The 21498-nt window shown below is 35.3% G+C and overlaps 1 protein-coding gene across 1 annotated transcript in view; it reads left to right on the top strand.

Moving 5' to 3' along the window:
• AGBL3 (AGBL carboxypeptidase 3) overlaps positions 1–20432 on the top strand; it is a 90791-nt gene extending 70359 nt beyond the window's left edge. Inside the window, 6 exon segments of the mRNA XM_082661410.1 lie at positions 2815–2880; positions 13337–13341; positions 13373–13398; positions 14562–14758; positions 19926–20029; positions 20032–20432. Coding sequence (XP_082517536.1) covers positions 2815–2880; positions 13337–13341; positions 13373–13398; positions 14562–14758; positions 19926–20029; positions 20032–20184 — 551 coding nt within the window. The 3' untranslated portion in view covers positions 20185–20432.
• Positions 20433–21498: the final 1066 nt, after the last annotated feature.

The following is a 21498-nucleotide window of genomic DNA, read 5'->3' as shown; positions in this document are numbered from 1 at the left end:
TATGAGATAAATATAATAGTTTATTATGGTTCATAGCATTATTTCAATCAAAGGAAGAGGGCTAAAAAATGACATCAAGAGTTCGTTGAATGGGCTTCCCTGGTGGCGCAGTGGTTGAGGGTCTGCCTGCCGATGAAGGGGACATGGGTTCGTGCCCTGGTCCGGGAGGATCCCGCATGCTGCGGAGCGGCTGGGCCCGTGAGCCATGGCCGCTGAGCCTGTGCTCCGCAACGGGAGGGGGCCACGGCAGTGGGAGGCCCGCGTACCGCAGGAAAAAAAAAAAAAAAAGAGTTCATTGAATCAAGTCTTATTACAAGTGAATTTTTTTCAGCCTAATTTCACCCCTTGTCTCTCCAAATTCTTTATAATGATTATATAATATTGCTACTTTTAACTTTGTGTAATTTTTTCTAGAATATTTCCTTTGCTCTCTCCCTTTAACAATCAAGTTTTGATTTTTACAGTTTCCTCCCATTTTTATCCTGATTATGTCAATTTTTTTTTTTTTTGCTGCCATTCAATTTTATCTAAAAAGGATTTTAGCTTTTAACTATTTCATAGTCTACTTTTTATCATGAGTTGGTATGCATTACATCTTGGCAAAATGTTTTCAGTTCTTTTCTCAGGCCCTTTTGGTAAATTCTTTCTAATATCCACATAGCACAGATGCAGAAACAAAAGCTGGGAATCATTTAAAATGTTTTCACAATCACATAATGATTTGTAGACTACTCAAGATTAGCAGTCATAATTCTGCGGTGTTTTGTGTCTCTTTTAATCCAACTGGGTCACATTGGCAAGTATCTCCTCTCAAGGTAGACAGCAATGTCATGTGTATGATCTTTCTTACTCTGAACTTTTTTACAAGCTACAAGACAATACTTTTTCAACTTTTCTATATAAACATAGTTTTGTAATTGCTTATTCCTTTTCATACAGTTTTATATAGTCTCACTCATTTCACACTTATCTTGCTACATCTTTATTCTTCTCATTAAGTGAGATTATAAGCATATATTTTTGTCCCTTTCTCATCATAAATAAGTTCTATATGAAGTAAAAAATTTTTTAAACTCCCTTTAATGCCAAAATACAATATTAATACTTTCTTCTATCATTGTTGTAGAAGAAAAGTAGTGTTGGCGAAAGACAGTAAAAGGCTCTGATTTAAAAGATTATTTTTGTCCATTCTAAATCTATGAGGATAAAATGAGAAATGTTGAAAATTACGATAAATCATATAAAATATACGTCATTTGCATGTTTATAATATAGTACTGCCTTCCTTCTGGTTCTGTGTTCCATTAGGTTTGTGAAAAAGGAAATTTAGTTCAAAGACACAAGAATCAAATTCTGATGTGACAGGGAATGTTCTGCTTTTACCCTCTGACAAACAATTAATTCATTTCCTCAACAAACACTTTTTTGTGCTACAGCTTTGAGGTTATCACCGTGCTTTGTGCTAGGGATGTTAAGACTATATACTTTACCATTTCTTATTCCCAGGAACTCATCTTTTAATAGGAGGAGACAAACAAGTTAAGCGCGGTGTTACAGGTGCAATGCCTATAGTCTGCACAGGGTAAGGGAGCACAGAGAAGGGAGTGGTCAGTTAGACTGGAGGGTTGGATTGAGTGGTCCCTGTACTTGAGAGATATCGCCGATTTGAAAGATTTTTCCCAAAACAGAATATAGGGATTTTATGTTTTAAAAAACATCTTGGTCCTTTTGTGATGAGCCAGGAGAGAAATTAAATTTTGGATTATTCATTTGCTTCTGTAGGAATCTGCTAAGTCTAACATAAATCTCTGAATCTCTAACATTTCTGGTATATTTTTTTCTTAATTTTTATCTCATTATCTTTACTTGAGGTCCTTTGAAACATATTCATAAAATTTAAACAATATTTTAATTTTGTCTAAAATACTTCTTTGATTTTATGTGTGTATATATTAATTTTTATACATTTATACCACACTTATTTTCAAAGAGAATTTCAGGTAACTTAATTAAAAGTATATATACAAGTACATAAATCCACTTAGTTTATGATACAGCAGGCTAATTAAAAATAGAAATGGAAGTAAGAACCACACCTAGGAAACGAGAGAATTTTATTATAATTAAGATGGTTACTTCATTGAACTTTAAATTATTCTTTCTCATAGTGATCAGCCAAGCAAATCAGTCACTTTTTATATGTAACTTTTATATATTCTTCTGTTAAATTTAATGTCAGAAATTAAAGAACACATTTTAGAATCCTTATTTTAGACTTTTTTCTATATATGTGTATAGAAATTAATTGTGTATAGAAATTAATTAATGTTAATTAATCACAGGTTATTAATTAATCTTCAGGGTTTTTGGCAACCTACGTTTTCATTTAAAAGTACAGGATATTATTAACTTCTTTACATGTTAGTAAATGGTGGCAAAGTATTCCATTGTATTAGTGAACCTTTATTTAGCCACCCCCATTGTTAAACATTTTTTTCTGTTGTAAACAACAATGAAGATGTTTAACTCCCTATTTGTGTATATTCTTAATTATTTATTTATAATAGATTCCTAAAAAGGAACTGCTGACCCAAAGAGTATGAACATTTTTTAGACCTTACTATAAATAGCAAAAATGCAACAAAAATCATATAAGATTTGAGAACTGTTTGTATTAATTTCATTGAGCTAAACTACTATTTACATATTATCTGCTAGCATTTTTCATTTAGAAAAAGATAAAAATATGAAATGTAAAAGAGTCAATGAACTATTTTCATGCTTACACTAATGAACTTTTACCATCTTTTCTAGATACAAGGCCAGATATATCAGATGACTGTACATTTGATTATTTCAGAAGACAGTTCCCTAATCAAGGTTTGTGAATAAGATGGGAATATAGACAGTAATGTGTGGTCACCTATCATCTGAATGTAAGCTAGTTAATATGTATCTGGTCAAGATTTACACATAAGAAACTAGAAGATTATCTTCAAATCGGACAGCCAAAGAACAATTCACCTTCCCAGAAATTCTGAATCTCAAATTTTTATTTTTCTCTCTAACTCTAGAAATATAAAAGACAGTAGAACTTCCTTATATGTCAACTTGATGTCTTGTAATTTTACCGAGTCGAAAAAAAAATATTTTGAAAAATATTATTTTCAAAAAAATATTATTCATCTCATTGTCTAATCTTTTCATTCCCATCTCATTGAATCTCAAAGCAGAGAGAAACCCTGAGAGCACCCTACTCTCACCTCCTACTGATGACAGGACCCAGGCGCATCCAACTTTTGATTGACTACACTTGGTGACAAGTAGTTTACCAAATTGTAGTCACTTCGTTCCATTGTTAGAGAGCAATGTTCTTTTTATGTTGAGTTAAAAACATATGTCCCTGTAAATTTAATTCACCTCTTTAATAATACAAAGCAAAAAAGAATGAAAAGACCTTAAAGGTAAACATTTCTCATTTTCCCTAATTCTCCTTGAAATAATAAGAACAAATATAATGCCTCTTCCACATGACAGACCATAAATATTTTTTTAAAGCTATCATTTCCCTGACACTTTCCTTCCATTTCTTTCAGCCATCCATAATATGATTCCCTTTACTATTATATTTTACTGTTTTCTATCACTATTCAAGCTTGAATGAAACTGAACACAGTATTGCAGATGTCATCTAACTAGGACAGCCATTCCTTGGTATCTGTGGGGGACTGGTTCCAGGAACCCCACGGATAGCAAAATCTGAGGATGCTCAAGTCCCTTATATAAAATGGCGCAGTATTTGCATATAACCTATGCATATCCTTCAGTATCGCTAGATTACTTATAATACCTGTACAATGTAAATGCTATGTAAATAGTTGCCAGGGCACAGAAAATTCAAGATTTGCTTTTTGGAACTTCTTGGAATTTTTTTCCTACTATTTTTGATCCACAGTTGGTTGAATCCACAGATGCAGAACCCATTGATATGGAAGCCTGACTGTATACAATAAATTATCATTCTCATTTGCTTCTTTCTAGATACCAGATTTCCATTAATGCAGTCTAAGATTACATATGTTTTTTTGAAAATTATCCTAAAATATTGACATATTGGATTTACAAATACTCAAACCTATAAAGTTTTATTTTCATAGTGCCACTGCTAACTTATGTCTCCTCCATTCTCTACTTCTTCAATTTTGGTTTGATATCTTGGTCCAGTGTACTGAGCCTTAAATTTATTCTTGTTAAACTAAGTCTTCTTAGATTCAGCCTTTCATGAACTTGATCTTGATTAGGTCATATTGTTGTACTATATACACGTGTATATACCTTATACATATATACAATATATAAATACATATCCTATATCTGACCTCTTGTCAAAGCTTCAGCTTCTTTATCTGTTTATGTCTTCACTTAAATGTCCCTTATAGCCAAATTCAAATTCATCTAATCCCACATTGAATGCTGTTCCTTCTGTATTCACTGTAACTTTGGTAGCAGTACTATCTACATAACTACCCAAGCTAGAAACCTAATAGTTATCTTTTTTCTTCTTTCACTTCCACCATTCATATCTAGATAGCCACTGAATCCAACTGATTTTACCACGTAATCCCTTTTGTCTCCACCTTAACTACCATCATTCTTTTCAGTGCTTATTTATCAGAAGCACTTGAGATTTCTAAGTGGTCTCCTTGCCACCAATATTGTCATCCTAATTCCACCTCTCATACTACCATAAAAGCAATCTATCAAAAACAGAAATCTGATTAATGCCACTACCTGAAGCCTTTCAGTATTTCCCAGTTTTCTAAAGTAATTCCCAGTTTTCTAACAGTGGTTGAAGTTGGCACAGTCCTGAGACTTCAATTTGTTCTAGGCTTTCTCTTTTCAATTTTTTTTCAACTTTTAATTTTTAAATAATTTCAAGAATAGTACAAAGAGCTATATCTATCTACCTACCTAGCTATATTTTCCCCCCAATCCATTTTTTGTAGACATAATGCTCCTTTATTCCTAAAGGGCTTCAGCATATATTTTCCAAGAACAAGAACATTCTCTTACATTAAAATAAGTAAATTCAACTTTGATACAATACTACTTTGTATCATACTGTAGTGAAATTTTGCCAAATGTACCAATGATGTCCTTTAGGGCACAACTTCTCCCTGATTGAGGCTCATGGATTGCATTTAATTGCCATATCCCTTTATTCTCTTTTAATTTGGAACATCTGCTCAGCCCTTCTTTGTCATTCACAGCACTGGCACTGTGAAGATTATGGGCCAGCAGTCTTATAGAATGTCTGGTTTTAAAATTTTAGAATTATCTGGGGAGTTTATGATAATCCCAGCTTTGAATTCTGGGTTGGCCTTTGCTGTCAACCCCCAAATCTGCATTTTTAATAAGGTACCATAGATAATTCTGATGTTGATGATCTGCTCTTTTCGACTCACCACATTGGGAACTATAGTGAGAGTCGGTGGGAGGCCAAGCATTTGGGACCTAGCCCATCCAACCCTTATTCATCCTGAGTAGCTTTCATGTACAATTTTTCTTCCAATACTGGTCTGTTACTTTAAAAACAACAAAAAAAATTTTTTGACAACCACTTGCTGCATCAGAGAAACCAATGCCCTAACATGACGTACAAGACTTCCAGTGAACTGGCCCCTGACTGCCTCTCCAGTTTTACCTCTTGCCATTTTCTGCCTTCTCCTTTACACTGCAGCAATGATGATCCTCTTGTGGCCTCAAAATACATCCGTCTTCTCACCTCCTTGCCTTTGCTCATTCTGTCTTCTCTGCCTGAAACATAATTCTCCCTCTTCAACTAGATAAGCTACTTCATCATTTAAGGAGTAGGTATCAAAGTGTAATAAGACTCATATACAGTTCATTACAATAAGAGTGAGATAGACTGAGTGATGATGATATGCACAAATTGCTCAGAGAAGGGCATGTAATCCAGCCTGGAAATCTCAGGGAATGTTTTCCTGAAGGAACTGATCCTTAAATTATGATCATGATTATGATGGAGTCTTAAGTGATAAGTTAGGCATTTAGCAGCAAGAGGAGAGTCACTTCCTTGAATTCTTAAAAGATTAATGTCAATGGTTTTGTGATCTTATTTATATGAAAATTCTTTCCTTACTTGAGATAAACTATGTCTGGGACTGAAGATAAGGCATTCAGAGCCTTTTGACTCCTGACGTCTCTCACCAATATTTATTCTCCCCTGTCTAAACAGAAGAAAACTCTATTCAATAGAAAAGACAGGTGCAACAGAGGAGCTGAGGGATTCTGCTCTTTGTCATCCATCAGTATTTTAAAATAATCCCAGCAGAACAAATCTAAACATTATTTGATATATTTTCATTCTGAATATAGCTAAGTAAAATTTACTTCTTTTTCTCAATACTTCTTCATATCTGAGTTCATCTGGTATTTTAATCTTCCTGATACTATTCTCCTGTGGCTCAGTCACTCTCCTATAATCCTCCTTTGTTACATAATCTCCTTTCCATCTTTGTTCATGTTCTTTTAAAAATCTGATGTTTATCTGCTTCGCAGAGGTCTCAATATACTAGCTGATGACTGTGCTAGATACTGGGCTACAATGGAAAAAAATATAGTCTGTTCTCAAGAAGCAGAGAGAGTGACAAGTAGACAGTAGAAACATAACGGGATAAATGCTATTTACTGTGCTGTGATATTATACAGGAGTTGTTTGGGGATAAGGGAGTATCAGAGAAAGTTTCTCAGAAAAGGTAACTGTTACGGTTCCAGGGCCCAAATAAATAAATACTATTTTTTCTTTACCAAGTTTTGAATCTATTAAAAATTAAGACAAAAGAGTAGGGCAAAATACTAGCAAACTGAATCCAGCAACATATAAAAAGGATTATACACAGTGACCAAGTAGGATTTATCCCAGAAATGCAAGGTTGGTTTAACATATAAAAATTATCCACCTCCAAGAGTAATGAAAGTAAAAACAAAAATAAACAAGTGGAACCTAATTAAGCTTAAAAGCTTTTGCACAGCAAAGGAAACCATAAACAAAACGAAAAGAAAACCCACAGAATGGGAGAAAATATCTGCAAACAAAGCGACCAACAGGGATTAATCTCCAAAATATACAAACAGCTCATGCAGCTCAATATTAAAAAAACAAACAACCCAATCCAAAAATGGGCATAAGATCTAAACAGACATTTCTCCAAAGAAGACATACAGATGGCCAAAAGGCAAATGAAAAGATACTCAACATCACTAATTATTAGAGAGATACAAATCAAAACTTACAATGAGGTATCACCTCACACCGGTTAGAATGGCCATCATCAAAAAAATCTATAAACAATAAATGCTGGAGAGGGTGTTGAGAAAAGGGAACCCTCCTATACACTGTTGGTGGGAATGTAAGTTGGTACAGCCACTATGGAGAACAGTAGGGAGGTTCCTTAAAAAACTAAAAAAAGCTACCATATGATCCAGCAATTCCACTCCTGGGCATATATCCAGAGAAAACCATAATTTGAAAGGATACATGCACCACAATGTTCATTGCAGCACTACTTACAATAGCCAGGACATGGAAGCAACCTAAATGTCCATCAGCAGAGGAATGGAAAAAGAAGATGTGGTACATATATGCAATGGAATATTACTGAGCCATTAAAAAGAATGAAATCATGCCATTTGCAGCAACAAAGATGGACCTAGAGATTGTCATACTGAGTGAATAAGTCAGACAGAGAAAGACAAATATCATGATATCACTTATACATGGAATCTTAAAAAATGGTACAAATGAACCTATTTACAAAACGGAAATAGGGTCACAGATGTAGAAAACAATCTTATGGTTACAAAGGGGGAAAGGTGGAGGAGGGGTAAATCGGGAGATTGGGATTGACATACACACACTACTATATATAAAATAGATAACCAACAAGGACCTATTGTATACCACAGGGAACTCTATTCAGTACTCTGTAATGACCTATATGAGAATAGAATCTATAAAAAGAGTGGATATATGCATAACTGATTCACTTTTGCTGTACAGCAGAAACTAACACAACATTGTAAATCAACTATACTCCAATAAAAATTAATTTAAAAAGAAATAAATTTAAACAACGTAATACACATTAATTGAAAAAAGAACAAAATGCACATGATCATCTCAGTACATGCAGGAATAATGTTTGGCAAAATCCAACATCCTTTCATGATTTAAAAAAAAATATGCAACAAAGTAGGAGTAGATGGAAGTTCCTCAACCTGATAAAGGCTATCTATAAAAATCCCACAGCTAGGGCTTCCCTGGTGGCACAGTGGTTGAGAATCTGCCTGCCAATGCAGGGGACATGGGTTCGAGCCCTGGTCTGGGAAGATCCCACATGCCGCGGAGCGACTGGGCCCGTGAGCCACAACTACTGAGCCTGTGCGTCTGGAGCCTGTGCTCCGCAACAAGAGAGGCCACGACAGTGAGAGGCCCACGCACCGCGATGAAGAGTGGCCCCCGCTCGCCGCAACTAGAGAAAGCCCTTGCACAGAAATGAAGACCCAACACGGCCAAAAGTAAATAAATAAATAAATTTAAAAAAAAATCCCACAGCTAATATCATAGTTGATGGTACAAGACAATGCTTTCCCCCTAAGATCAGGACCAAGACAATGGAGGTTTAGGCAGGGCAGTTTGGAAAGAAGAATAAATACAATGCATCCAGACTGGAAAGAAGTAAAATTACCTCTATTTGCAGAACACATGATCTTGTATGTAGAAAATCCTAAGGAACATACATACATACACACACACAACCTACCAGAGCTAATAATCAGTTCAGCAAGGTTGCAAGATAGAAAATCAACATGCAAAACTCAGTTGTAATGGGTGAATTGTATGGTATGTGAATTAGATCTCAATAAATCTGTTGTAAAAATCAATTGTATTTCTATATACTAGCAATGAACATTCTGAAAATGAAATTAAGAAAATTCCATTTACAAAGCATCAGAAAGAATAAAATACTTAGAAATAAATTTAACAAAAATAGTGTAATACTTGCACGCTGAAAAGCACAAAACACTGTTGAAATATATTAAAGAAGTTTTAAATAAATGGAAAGATTCCCCCACATTCAGGAATCAGAAGACTTGTTGAGATGGCAATACTCACCAAATTGATACGCAGATTCAATGCAATCCTATCAAAATCTCTGCCGAAACAGAAATTACAAGCTAAACCTAAAATGCATAGGAAATGTAAAGGACGAGAATAACCAAGGCAATTTTGAAAAAGAACAAAGTTCAAAGAGTCATACTTTCCAATTTCAAAACTTACCACCAAGCTGCAGTAATCGTAACAGTGTGGTACTGGCATAATGGCAGATACAGAGATCAATGAAATAGAATTGAGAATACAGAAATGAACCCTTATATTTTTTGTCAATTAAGTTTCAACAAAGGTACCAAGACAATTCAATGAAGAAAATAAGAGCATTTACAACAAATGGTACTGAGACAACTAGATATTCACATGCAAAAGAATGAAGTTGGACTCATTCCTTACACCAATTCATTAATTCAAAATGGGTGACAGACCTAAATGTAAGACCTGAAACTACTCTTAGAAGAAAAGATAGACATATAATGTAAGCATAGTAAGGGGACTACTAGCTTTAAGCTCCAACATGTAAAGGGCCGGATTTGGAGAGTAGACCTTTGTTAGGGAGAACGTTCTGGATAGTTTGCAATGCTTACTCTTCCCCCCTCCAGCCACAGCCAGCCCCTTCTAGCCGCCTTGTCTCATTGAAAGGTAGGGGGAAGAAAAGCTAAGAAATGCCTATTAAGGTCACAGCCCAGGGACACAGACCCACTAAAAGACTAAGATTTAATAAGATTATAGGATGTTCCCTTTCCCCATACCTTACCACCACACCAACATGACTCCAGTATAAGAACAATGATTTACAGGTAAAAGAGCTGCAAGCCAGACATGTATTCTATCTGATAAGTGGTGCATAGGGAACCCCAAAGACAACAGGATAGACAAAAACAAGGCTATTATAGGAATTCCTATAATGTATACACACACACACACACACACACACACACACACCACATACCTAGCACATCATATTCAAACTTCAGAAAACCAAAGACAAAGACAAAAATCTTTGAATTTATCTTTCTCTGTCTGACTTATTTCACCTAGCCTAATGCTCTCAAGGTCCTGTTGTCCCAAATGGCAGGATCTCCTTCTTTCTCATGGCTGAATAATATTCCATTGTGTGTGTGTATGTGTGCGAGTGTGTGTGTGTATATATACACACACACACATACACACACCGTAACTTCTTTATCCATTCGACCACTGACTGACCCTTATGTTGTTTCTGTGTCTTGGCTATTGTAAATAATGCTCCAATAAATGGACAGACACCTCTTCAAGATCTTTTTTTTTTTTTTTCATTTCTTTGGATATATCCCCAGAAGTGGAATTGCTGGATCATAGTGTAGTTCTATTTTTAATTTTTTGAGCAACCTTCATAGACACATACAACTAGTTAAGGAGATAAATAACCAAAACAGAGCACAATGTACATTTAGAGAAAAGAATTTGGAATTGATCGTCATAAAGGAGATTGAATCTCACAAGTCCAGATGAGAGAAGCAAGAAGTACTTCTAAATCAATTGAAAGTTTTTTCACCTCTCAAAAAGACACCAATGCTCAGTCAAAAATAATAGCTGGTGGATTCGCTTGGGCATATGACATGAATGAACACTGATTATCAGATAATTCCCTTGACTGCTTGATGAAACTGAGTAAAATTACATTTCCTAACTCAGAGTTTGCCACTAAAATGCCCTGTGGGTTAACCAAAGGGGAAATTTTGATGACAGATATGTTGGACTCTTATAGTGTAAAGCTCATTTTGTCAGATCTTACCAACAATAATGTTTTCTACAGTTATCACATGATACATTGAATAAAAAAGAAAAAACATTTCCTCTGGCTATTAGGTACTTTACTTTGAAAAATGGGGTTTCAAAGAATCTTGATTTCTATGAAGATTTTAATGAAACCACAGAAAACATCAAACCAAATATTGTCAATATGTTGTCCAAAGACAAACTAGACTTTGCTCATCTATCTGCATGGTTGGCTGACAATGAAAATATAAAATGTATATTTTGGCAAATTTCATTCAGTCTATTAACTTCTTACCAAAGAAAAAGATCTGATCTCTTAAATGTCTTGCACACCTTGTACTTAAAAAAGAGTGTGGGGGCTTCCCTGGTGGCTCAGTGGTTGAGAGTCCACCTGCCGAAGCAGGGGACACGGGTTCGTGCCCCGGCCTGGGAAGACCCCACATGCCGCGGAGCGGCTGGGCCCGTGAGCCATGGCTGTTGAGCCTGCGCGTCCAGAGCCTGTGCTCCGCAACGGGAGAGGCCACAACAGTGAGAGGCCCACATACCGCAAAAAAAAAAAAGAGTGTGATTTGCTATCCTGTGATAATGAGGCTTTCATAATGAAATTTTTTGGTCACGTTTTAGTTTCCTCAAAAAATACAGAAGCACTTAATGAGATTTTCGACTTTACAGAAATGAAAGAGGCCAGTTTCCTTAGACCTGTGCCAATAAGGTGGCTATCATTGTTGCCAGCCATAGAAAAGACATTAAAATGTTAGTCTGCCATTAAATCACATTTTTTCAACATGTGGGACAAGAATGGCTTTCTCTAATTTGCAAATAGTTTGAGATGGGAATAGAGGAAAGGGCTACAGTAAAACAATTTATATGCTGTTTCTCTAATTCTGTTTGATGATCTTTGAAGAGGTCATATGGAGCATAGAAAAGGATGAACTGCACCTCAGTTGTTTGACATTATATGTAGGTTATGACAGAAACTCATACAGTGAAAAAAAATGACATTTAGGAGGAAATAAGACTGACTCAGAAGTCAAAAATATGTCACCAGAAAGGGCAGCCAAGTTAAACAGCACTAAAAACTGTAATTTATTTGAAATCCACCTTCAGTTTAAGTTCGAATTACCTCTGTGCTTTAAAAACCTATTCTCTGAGAAAGAAAAGTTTACTTACAGTGATATCCAGTGTGCTTCAGAGTATCTAAAAACAGTGGACATTTTAGACATGGCAAACACTACATGATGAATTTAAGGATGCAAAGGGCCAAATGCCCTAAAGCCACCCTACTAAATTAAGCCTGTAGATATAAAGTGGATGGACATTTTTGTACAGCTGGAAACTAACTCCTTACAAGTCTAGAAACCTGCTATTAATAAGTACGGTCATATTCCATGATCAAATTCCCTTGTTGACAGGATATCTCATTGGCCTGCCACCAGGGGTCAGCATAATGTGGGGCTTCATAAGAGCAGACCTCAGAGGCCTTGACTTTGAATGTATTCAGTTTTACCACTACATAAAAGAAAAGAAGGATATCCTGAAGGCTGCAGGCAGTTCAGAGAAGTATTACTGGAAGAGGACACACAAAGAGCAAAAATATCCTACTTTATCATGGGACATAAAGAAATGTCAGTTTTTATTAATTATAAGTAATGTCTGTTTACTTAGCCCCATTGTATTTACATTCAACTTTTTAAAGGTCTTATATTTATGTATCTTAAAAAGACATAATATGGCCTATAAAATGTAAATATCCTATAAAGAGTTAAAATCTGTATCAGAGGAAAAAACTATTTATAATGTTATATTATTCTCACACATACTATTTGTTTAATTGGTTCCACTATTAATAACTACTAATTGCCACTGTTAACTAGTCCTACTGTTTTTCTTAAATAATGGCATTTATGTAACAAAAAAGCAAATACAGAATAATATATAATTTTAAATAAATGCCTAATTTATATTTTATGTTAAAATAATCATGTGTGTATAAGTATTTATTACATATTGTACTAATTTTTTGGTCTGTTGTAGCTGTGTCTTGAGTTGGCACTCTAAAAGTTAGTCACCCTACTACACATGTAGATGGCCTTCATAGAGCCTGACATGCAGAATTCAGTTCTGAAACGCTTGATAATTATTGGACAGGTATTTCTACTGTTTGCTCTTCTCTTGAAACAGTTTCATTTAAAAGCTTCCAGAGGAAGTATTCACTGATATATTTCATATGTCTGAATGAGATAATGTCAGATTAATTGAAGATAAACTCAAGCTAGCCATTAAATATATGAATGAGGTAATTGTGAAGAAAGTAAAAAAATTGTTTTGTTAACTTTAAAACCTAAGTTCAGAAATTTTATGGTATATTCTCTTTTTTAGCAAAAATACCTGGACAAGCCCCTTCTTGGCTTCTAAAAAGATATCTTGGCTTCTAAAAAGAGGTAGGAGAACTACACTTAATTTCTTCTACCAGGTTACCTTACTCCCTTTCCTCTGTCTTACAAGATTTTTATTTTGCATTAAAGTAACAGCTAAAAGTGACGTTTTAATAACAATTGCTAATTGTCTCCTTAGAGTCTACATAGTGTCTGTGGCTAGGTCAGTTTTATACACAGGAGTGCACATATGATGCATTTTGAATGGTTCTGAGATTTCAGTATCCCTAATGGATGCCTTAACATCTGCAGTTAGACAGTTATTTCTTCTAAGCAATTACCATTGCTGTATTTGAGTTTTTCTTTTTAAATAGAAATACTTCTGGCATAAGATAGTTACTTAGAATGAATACTATCAAATGTTTTACTATCTATAATAGCAATTGAAGCATTGGTCACGTAGGGATTATACTAGTACCTAAAAATTGGAAAAGGAATAGAAAGGGAAGTCAGGGATAACATAGATAAACTTTGTAGTTTTGTCTAAACCGGTAATTATTATACCACTAGCCCCCCTGGCAAGTTTCCCTATCTCTAGGAATAATGATATGAACAACCACCTGAACAGTGGATTTGTAAGTATTTGAGAATAGAATGAATTTGCACAACAGAGGAAACATGGTATGCCTGTTCTCCCTTCCTTGGCCTCTTTTCTAAGAACTTGGTTTCTGCTCAATAATGGTTCTGTTGAAATATGTAGGCTCTCTTGCCCCCAAAACCTAGAAAATTAGGTTAAGAAACCATCTTTGGCCATACCTGTACTTGGATCTAGAATTGATTAATTTAGACTTAACTTTTTAAAATATATTACTTATCTATGGAAAGAAATGAAATAATATATCAACATAAGAGAAGGTAATAAAGTAGTGGAGTTAGAAGATATGTATTCTAGACCTGCCCCTCCTTATTAGCTATGTTATCTTGAACAAATAGCTTAACCTCTCTGATTCCCTAACATTCCCTTACATTCCCTCTCTGATGTAAGATGGGGATAACACTGGCCATCCTGCCTGTATCACAGGACTGGTGAGAGCCCCAGGTAAGATAATATCTGTAACAATACTTTGCATACTGTGAGATGTAAAATACAGATATAACATGGCATTACATTACTCTTGATTAGATAGTTCATTGTTGACATTGAAATCAGAGTACCTAATTTCTTTCAGCTCCCAAACTATGATTCAGAGGCTTAGCAAAGACCAACAAAGATATTTTTTAGAAACCGATGAGAGGCTGGTCCAGGAAACAATTCAGCCCAGAATCAATGATTTGTATGGAAACTGTGTCAAAGTGACATCCTTGAAGTGTCCTATGAGCAAACAAACTCCCATCTGGACTGAGAAGACAAGGATACCAACAGAAGGTTTTTCTTTTTTGTTGTTGTTTAGGATTTTAATACTATATACAAAGGTGGCTTTCACTGTATCATCATTAATATTGATAAATCCTATGAAATTTGGATTATGGGAACTTTTTATAAACAGAGGACAGCCATTTTATTCCTGACTCTGTAAAGTATTTGTCTTATTTAATTTCTATATAAGTTGAATATAGAAGAAAACTGTTTGCTTAATATAGCCTTGAAAAATCAATTTAATTTCCTTATTCCCATCACTTCCTTGTTATTGATGCCCTTTCCATATCATAGAATAAAAAAGTAATGAGCTGATACACACAACATGGATGAATCTCAAAATCACTGTGCTGAGAAAAAGAAGCCAGACACAGAAAAGTAAATACTATATGAAATCACATTTATATGAAATGCAAGCTAATCTATAGAGACAAAAAGTAGATAAAGGTTTCCTAGAGTAGGAAGGGACAGAGTAGGGAGGAAGGAAAGAAAGGACTGTAAAGGAGCATCAGGAATCTTTCAGGGATGATCCTCTCTAGATCTTGTTTATGGTAATGGTTTCACAGGTATTTACAACTGTTGAAACTCCAGGGTGTTGGGCCAGACCAACTAGCTGGATTGAATTTTCATCCGCCAGATGGCAAAGATCGAGTGGAGGAGCAGCAATTCAGGTTAGACGTGTTGCTTTTTAAATGCCTTTTAGACACTGAAGTGGAGGTACTGAATAGGCAGTTGGATATATGAGTCCAGCATTCAGGGAAGAGATCTGGGCTGAAGATGCATTTGGGAATTTTCAGCCTATAGATAGTATTTTAAGGCATGGAGCTGGATGAGATTTAAGTGAGTGTAGATATAGAAGAGGGTTAAGGAGCAAGTCCTTGGGAACTCTAACACGGATGGATCAGGAAAAGAGTAAGAACCCAACAAAAGAAGACTAAGAAGCCCCCTCTGGGGTAGGAGGAAAAGCAAGAGAATGTGTTGTCCTGGAAGCTAAGTGAGAAAGTGTATCAAAGAGAAGGGAATAAGCAGCCAAGTCTAATGCTTCTGATTAAGTCAAGTGGATTTACTATTGGATTTTACAACATGGAGGTTTTATTTGGGATCTTGATCAGAGAAATTTCAGTAGAATGATAGAGGTGCAAGTCTAATTAAAGTGTATTTTAAAATAGGAGCAGAGAAATTGGAGACAGGTAGTATTTACAGAATTTTGCTGCAACAGGGAGATTTGTTTTTCAGTTTTTCCCACTGCTGCCACCACACTGCTTAATTTAAAATTTGTTTCTCATCTTTCCCATCTTCCCTGAGCTGAGATTCTCATGGCTTTTTTATTATATTATCTCTAAACATGTCCTGATGAATCTTGATGACATATGAATAAAAATTCTACAATCTTTTTTTTTACTGAAGTAAATCATTTCAGAGAGTTATCTTTTGTTATTTTTTGCTGTTGTCCCTTTCTTTATAATATATACATTTAGGGCTATAAATTTTCCTTCACCTCCTCACCTGTATAATTCTCCACCTACTACAATCTAGCTTCTCACCATAACAATGATATTATTTCCAAAGTCATCAGCTCCTATCATACTTGACTTCTCTACTGTTGGTTAATTCCAGAGCCTTAAAACTCTCTCCCTTCATTCACTTAGCAATTCCAACGGACGTATCTGTGGAACTTCTCTCTCTTTTAGTCCTGTTTCTCTGCCCATTCATGTCTGGTGTCCTACATGGGCTTCACTTCCTCTGCCTGAATTTTAAGTGGGCTATTCCCCAGTATTCCATCCTTTGGTCTCTCCTCTTCTCACCACATACTTTATTTCTGAGCGCTCTCATCTATACCTGTAGCTTCAACAAACAACTGCTGATCATGATCATATTTTTTTAATCATCAATATAGGCATCTCTTCTGAATTCCATACTGTGCCTACTGGAATTATCCTTGTTTTTCCTCACAGATATTTCTAATACAACTTGCCCACTGCAGATCTCTTTCTCCTGCTGCATTCCATTTCTCAATCAATAATACTGCTGTCCTCCTGTTATCTAAATAATAGCCCAAGACATATCCTAATCTTCTCCATCTCTTTGGTATCCAACAATGAGAAGCTCTATCAATCTGCCCTCAAAGATTCTCTTGACTCTGCATTTCTTCGTCATACTGCTGCTCCTTTAGTTCAGACTCCCTTTCTGCCTCCCTTGAATTACTGCATTAGCCTCCTAACTTGTCTCTCTGCCTCAACTCTCACTTTTCTTCAACCTGTCATCCTCCTGGTTGCCGGCGTGATCTTTCAAAAATGCACATCTAATTATATCACTTCCATGTATAGTTTTCAATGGCCTCCTAACAATTCCATTTTTAAAACATTAAGCATCTACCAGTCACAAATTATTCCTGTCTCAGGAAATCTCCCAAAAGTACTATTATTACAAGATCTCTAGTTTTGAACCACTTATTCACAGCTACCTGATTTCTAGTCATTCTAAACCATACTTGTGATTTCCTGAATGTGCCATGTTAGTCCCACTATCTAGATTACTACCCTTTTTTTTTTTTTACTTAGCTGACATAGCTATGCATCAAGACTCAGATTAATTAGGAATTAGGAATATTTCCTTTTCCAGCTCTAAGTATGGCTAGAAGTCCCTCTTCAGCAGTCCTTTAGTAGGTACCTTGCCTTATCTCTATAGATAAATATTCTAATTGATGCTTTACTTCTCTCTCTCTAGTCCCAACTGTTGGCATATTAAAGGCAAGGACTATATTTTTCATACCTATTTACCAAACCAAACATAATGCCAGATACATAATAATGATTCAGTGAGTATTTGCTGAATGGCCTAGGAATGGCTTCTCAAGAGACTGTAGGTAAATTCAGTTTATTTGCCAGCACTGCCAGATATTGTAATCATACATACCCTCAATCATTGTCTTTCAAGACTAGCTTAATTCAGTGAGTGCTTTAGTCATCTGTTTCCTTTCTTTTTAGTAATGGATAATTCCTTTTTTAAAAGCATTATTGTGGATATTTCAAGCATAAACAAAAGTAGAATAAAATAATGAACCACTGGTGCCCGTCACCCACCCTTAATAGTTATCAGCATCCTGCTATTCTTGTTTCATCTATATTCCCACTGCTTTTTTTTTTTTGCTAAAGTAGTTAAAGCAAAGTCAGCAAATCATATTGTTTTGCCCATAAATAGTTCAGTGTATATCTCTAACTAGATAAAGCATAATGTATTTCTTGCTTTTATTCTAAGTGTATTCTACTTTTTCTTATGCTGTCTACATATCAATTTAGGCATCATAATGATAAGTAACACTGCTACATCCTTTAAAATGTCTACCTATTTTCCTTCAGGCTTTACTTAGGGTTCTTTTTTCCCCCCTCTCTCTATCTCTGTATATTGAATTATTTTTAATTGTGTTAAAATACACATGACATAAAATTTACCATCTTAACTATTTTTAAGTGTCAAGTTCAGCAGTGTTAAGTACATTCACACTGTTGTGCAATCTCCAGAACTCTTTTTGTCTTGCAAAACTGAAACGCCATACCCATTAAACAACAACTGCCCATTCCTCCCTCCTCCCAGCCCCTGGCAACTATCCTACTTTGACTGACTATTCTCGGGATCCCATATAAGTGGAATCAAATATTTGGAAGACAAATACAGTATTTGTCTTTTTGTGACTAGCTTATTTCACTTAACATAATGTCCTCAAGGTTCATCTATGTTGTAGCAGGTGTCAGAATTTCCTTCCTTTTTAAGGCTGAATGACATTCCATTGTACATACACCACATTTTGCTTATCCATTCATCCATCGATGGGCACTTGGGTTGCTTCCACCTTTTGGCTATTGTGAATAATGCTACTATGAACATGGATGTACAAATAACTCTTCAAGACGTTGCTATCAGTTCTTCGGGGAATATACCCAGAAGTGGAATTGCTGGATCATATGGTAATTCTATTTTCAATTTTTTAAGGAACCACCATACTGTTCTCCACATTGACTACACCATTTTACATTCCAACCAACACTGCACAAGGGTTTTAATCGCCCCACATCCTTGCCTACACTTATTATTTTCTGTTTTTTGACAATGGCCATCCTAATGGGTATGGGATGGAATAAACACTTTTAAAATGAACTTTATTTTTTAAAACAGTTTTCTACACATTTTAATGTTATTATACTCTTATTATCACAATTAACAAAATAATTCCTTCATATCATCTAATAAAGAAGGAATTTCTAACATGCTCTTACCATAGTTTTCACTGTATCTCCATCCTTCTGTTTCCTCAAACAGAAGCTTTGGAGCCACCGCTGATTTCACTCTTCTTTTCTCACCCCACATCTAAGTCATTAGAAAATCCCAAAATATATTCAGGATACTTCCCTCCCCCCTCACTTCTCACCGTTCCGGCAGCTGCCACCACCCTGGTCCAAGCTACCATCCTCTCTCCTAAATTATTTCAGTAGCCTTCTAAGAGATCTCTCTGCCTGTTTACCCTTACCCCTGTTCAATCTGTTCTCAACTCATCAACCAGCATGATCCTCTTAGAGCAAATCTCAGATGTGACACTCCTCAAAGCCTTCCAGTGGCTCCCTGTTTCACACTCAGTAAAAATCAAAATCCTTATAATGGCCTGTGAGGCCTTATGTGAACTAAGTCCAAGTTACCTATCTGAGCTCATATTACCTTATATCTTTCCCTTTGTTCATTCTGCTTTAGTCACTTGTCCCACCTTGGTGTTCCTTGAACACACTAACATGCTCCTAGCTCAGGGCCTTTGCACTTACTATTCCCCCTTGCCTAGAACGCTCTTCCCTCTGATTGACTGCTTGACTGCTTGTCTCGTTCCTTAACTCCTTTGACGTGGAAGCTTCACAGGGAGGCCTTCTCTGAACACCTTTTTAAGAACAGAAGTTGGCCCCTCCCCAAAGAATTCTCTATTCCCCTTCCCAGCTTTATTTTCTCCCGTAAATTTTTTATTATCTGACATAGATAGCTTATTTGTTTGCTTATTTTCTGCCTCATAATTAAAGTATAAGCTTCAGATGGATAAGAATTTTTAGATAGAATGTTTGGCAGATAATGCTCAATATGTAATTGCTTAATCAATTCAGTTTATATATCTATACATATTTTTATGGTTGCTCCCCAGATTTGCAGTACAACTTAGAAAGCAATATGAAAGAACGTCCATCTTTCCAAATCAAGAAGCCTGGAGTAAACTGGACAGATGATGAAAAAAGAATCTACAGTGATAAAAAAAAATAGCTGAAACTCAAGAAATATTGCAGTATTTGCTCCCCATCATGAAAAGCACTAAAAATGTGCAAACTACTCAGAGAAAACAGATACTCAATCCAAGAACCAACTTTCAAATCCAACATAAGTCAATACAATTTTGTCATTCTTAGCTATTTAATACATATGCTCTTTTATAAGGAAACAAGGCTTATTAAATTCATTATCCTAAGAAACAAACATAGGCTTTTAAAAATACTGGCAGCTACACCATGTTTGACAAAGGGAGAAAGGCCCAAAGCCTTAAGAAAACATTGGATATGTGAAGGGGAGTACGTTTTCAGGCCTTATTTGATTGTTTGTTTACATGAAACCACTCATTAATTTGGATCTATGAATCAAGTATGCATTAATAAAGTATGACCACAGCCTGACTTGAAATTTCTTAGGTGTGTTTAAACCTTATAATCCCAGGGGGCAACCGGAACTAGAAATAATTAACCGGAGCTACTTCAGCTTACTGATATTCAGAGGGAAGCAGGAAGGATAAGACCAGATTTCTTTTCAAGATTATTAAAAAGAACCATCACTAAGGCCAAAAGGAAACTCATATAAATAAAAGTAAGACAATGACAAGCTGAAAACGATAAATATAATACTAATAGTATCAACAAATTTTGATGAAGTATTTCTGTGTGCTACACACTATTCTGTGTTTACACACACAAACACATTTTACATTCTACACATAAGGAAATTGAAGTACAAAAGGTTAAGCAATTTGTTCAAGGTCACACAGACAATAGGCAGCAATCGGATTCAACCCTAACTAGACATTTTGACTGCAGAGTCCTTCATCAGCATGCTTTGAGATTTCTCTTCATAATATAAATGAAAAACAGAGGACCAATATATACTTAATATTCAAAGACTGCCTACAAATCAATGATAAAATTATGAATATTTTAATAGGAAAATGGGCAAAGGCTATGAACCAGAAATTCACAAAAGGAAAGAAGAAAAAAATGGCCAATGATCATTTTAAAATGTTCGATCTCACTTAAATCCAAGGAGTGAAAATTAAAACAATAATGAAATTCTCTTCATTTTTGTCTATCAATGGAAGAATTCATTCACTGATTGTTGGAATATAAATGGGTACAATTTCTGGAAGGCAATCCAACAATATATGAAAAATCCGTAATATCTACGTTCGTTTTGACTAAGAAATTCCACTTTTAGAAACTGATCCTAAGGAAAAAAACCTAGGAAAGGGCTCGAAGATTTCTGTAGTGATGTTCATTTCAGTATTGCTTATAAGAGCCAAAGAGAAAGAAAAATGAATCTAAATGTCCAACAATAGAAGATTGCTTAAATAAATTATAGTACATCCATAAAGTGAAAGATTATGTAACTATTAAATATATCAGTGTATATTTTAACATGAAACGATGTTCACAATATATAAGAGAATAAAAGCTGCAGAC

This window comes from Grampus griseus, assembly GCF_964374135.1.
Source record: "Grampus griseus genome assembly, chromosome: 9".
Lineage (NCBI taxonomy): Eukaryota > Metazoa > Chordata > Mammalia > Artiodactyla > Delphinidae > Grampus > Grampus griseus.
This window is presented reverse-complemented; position numbering and strand designations above follow the sequence as displayed.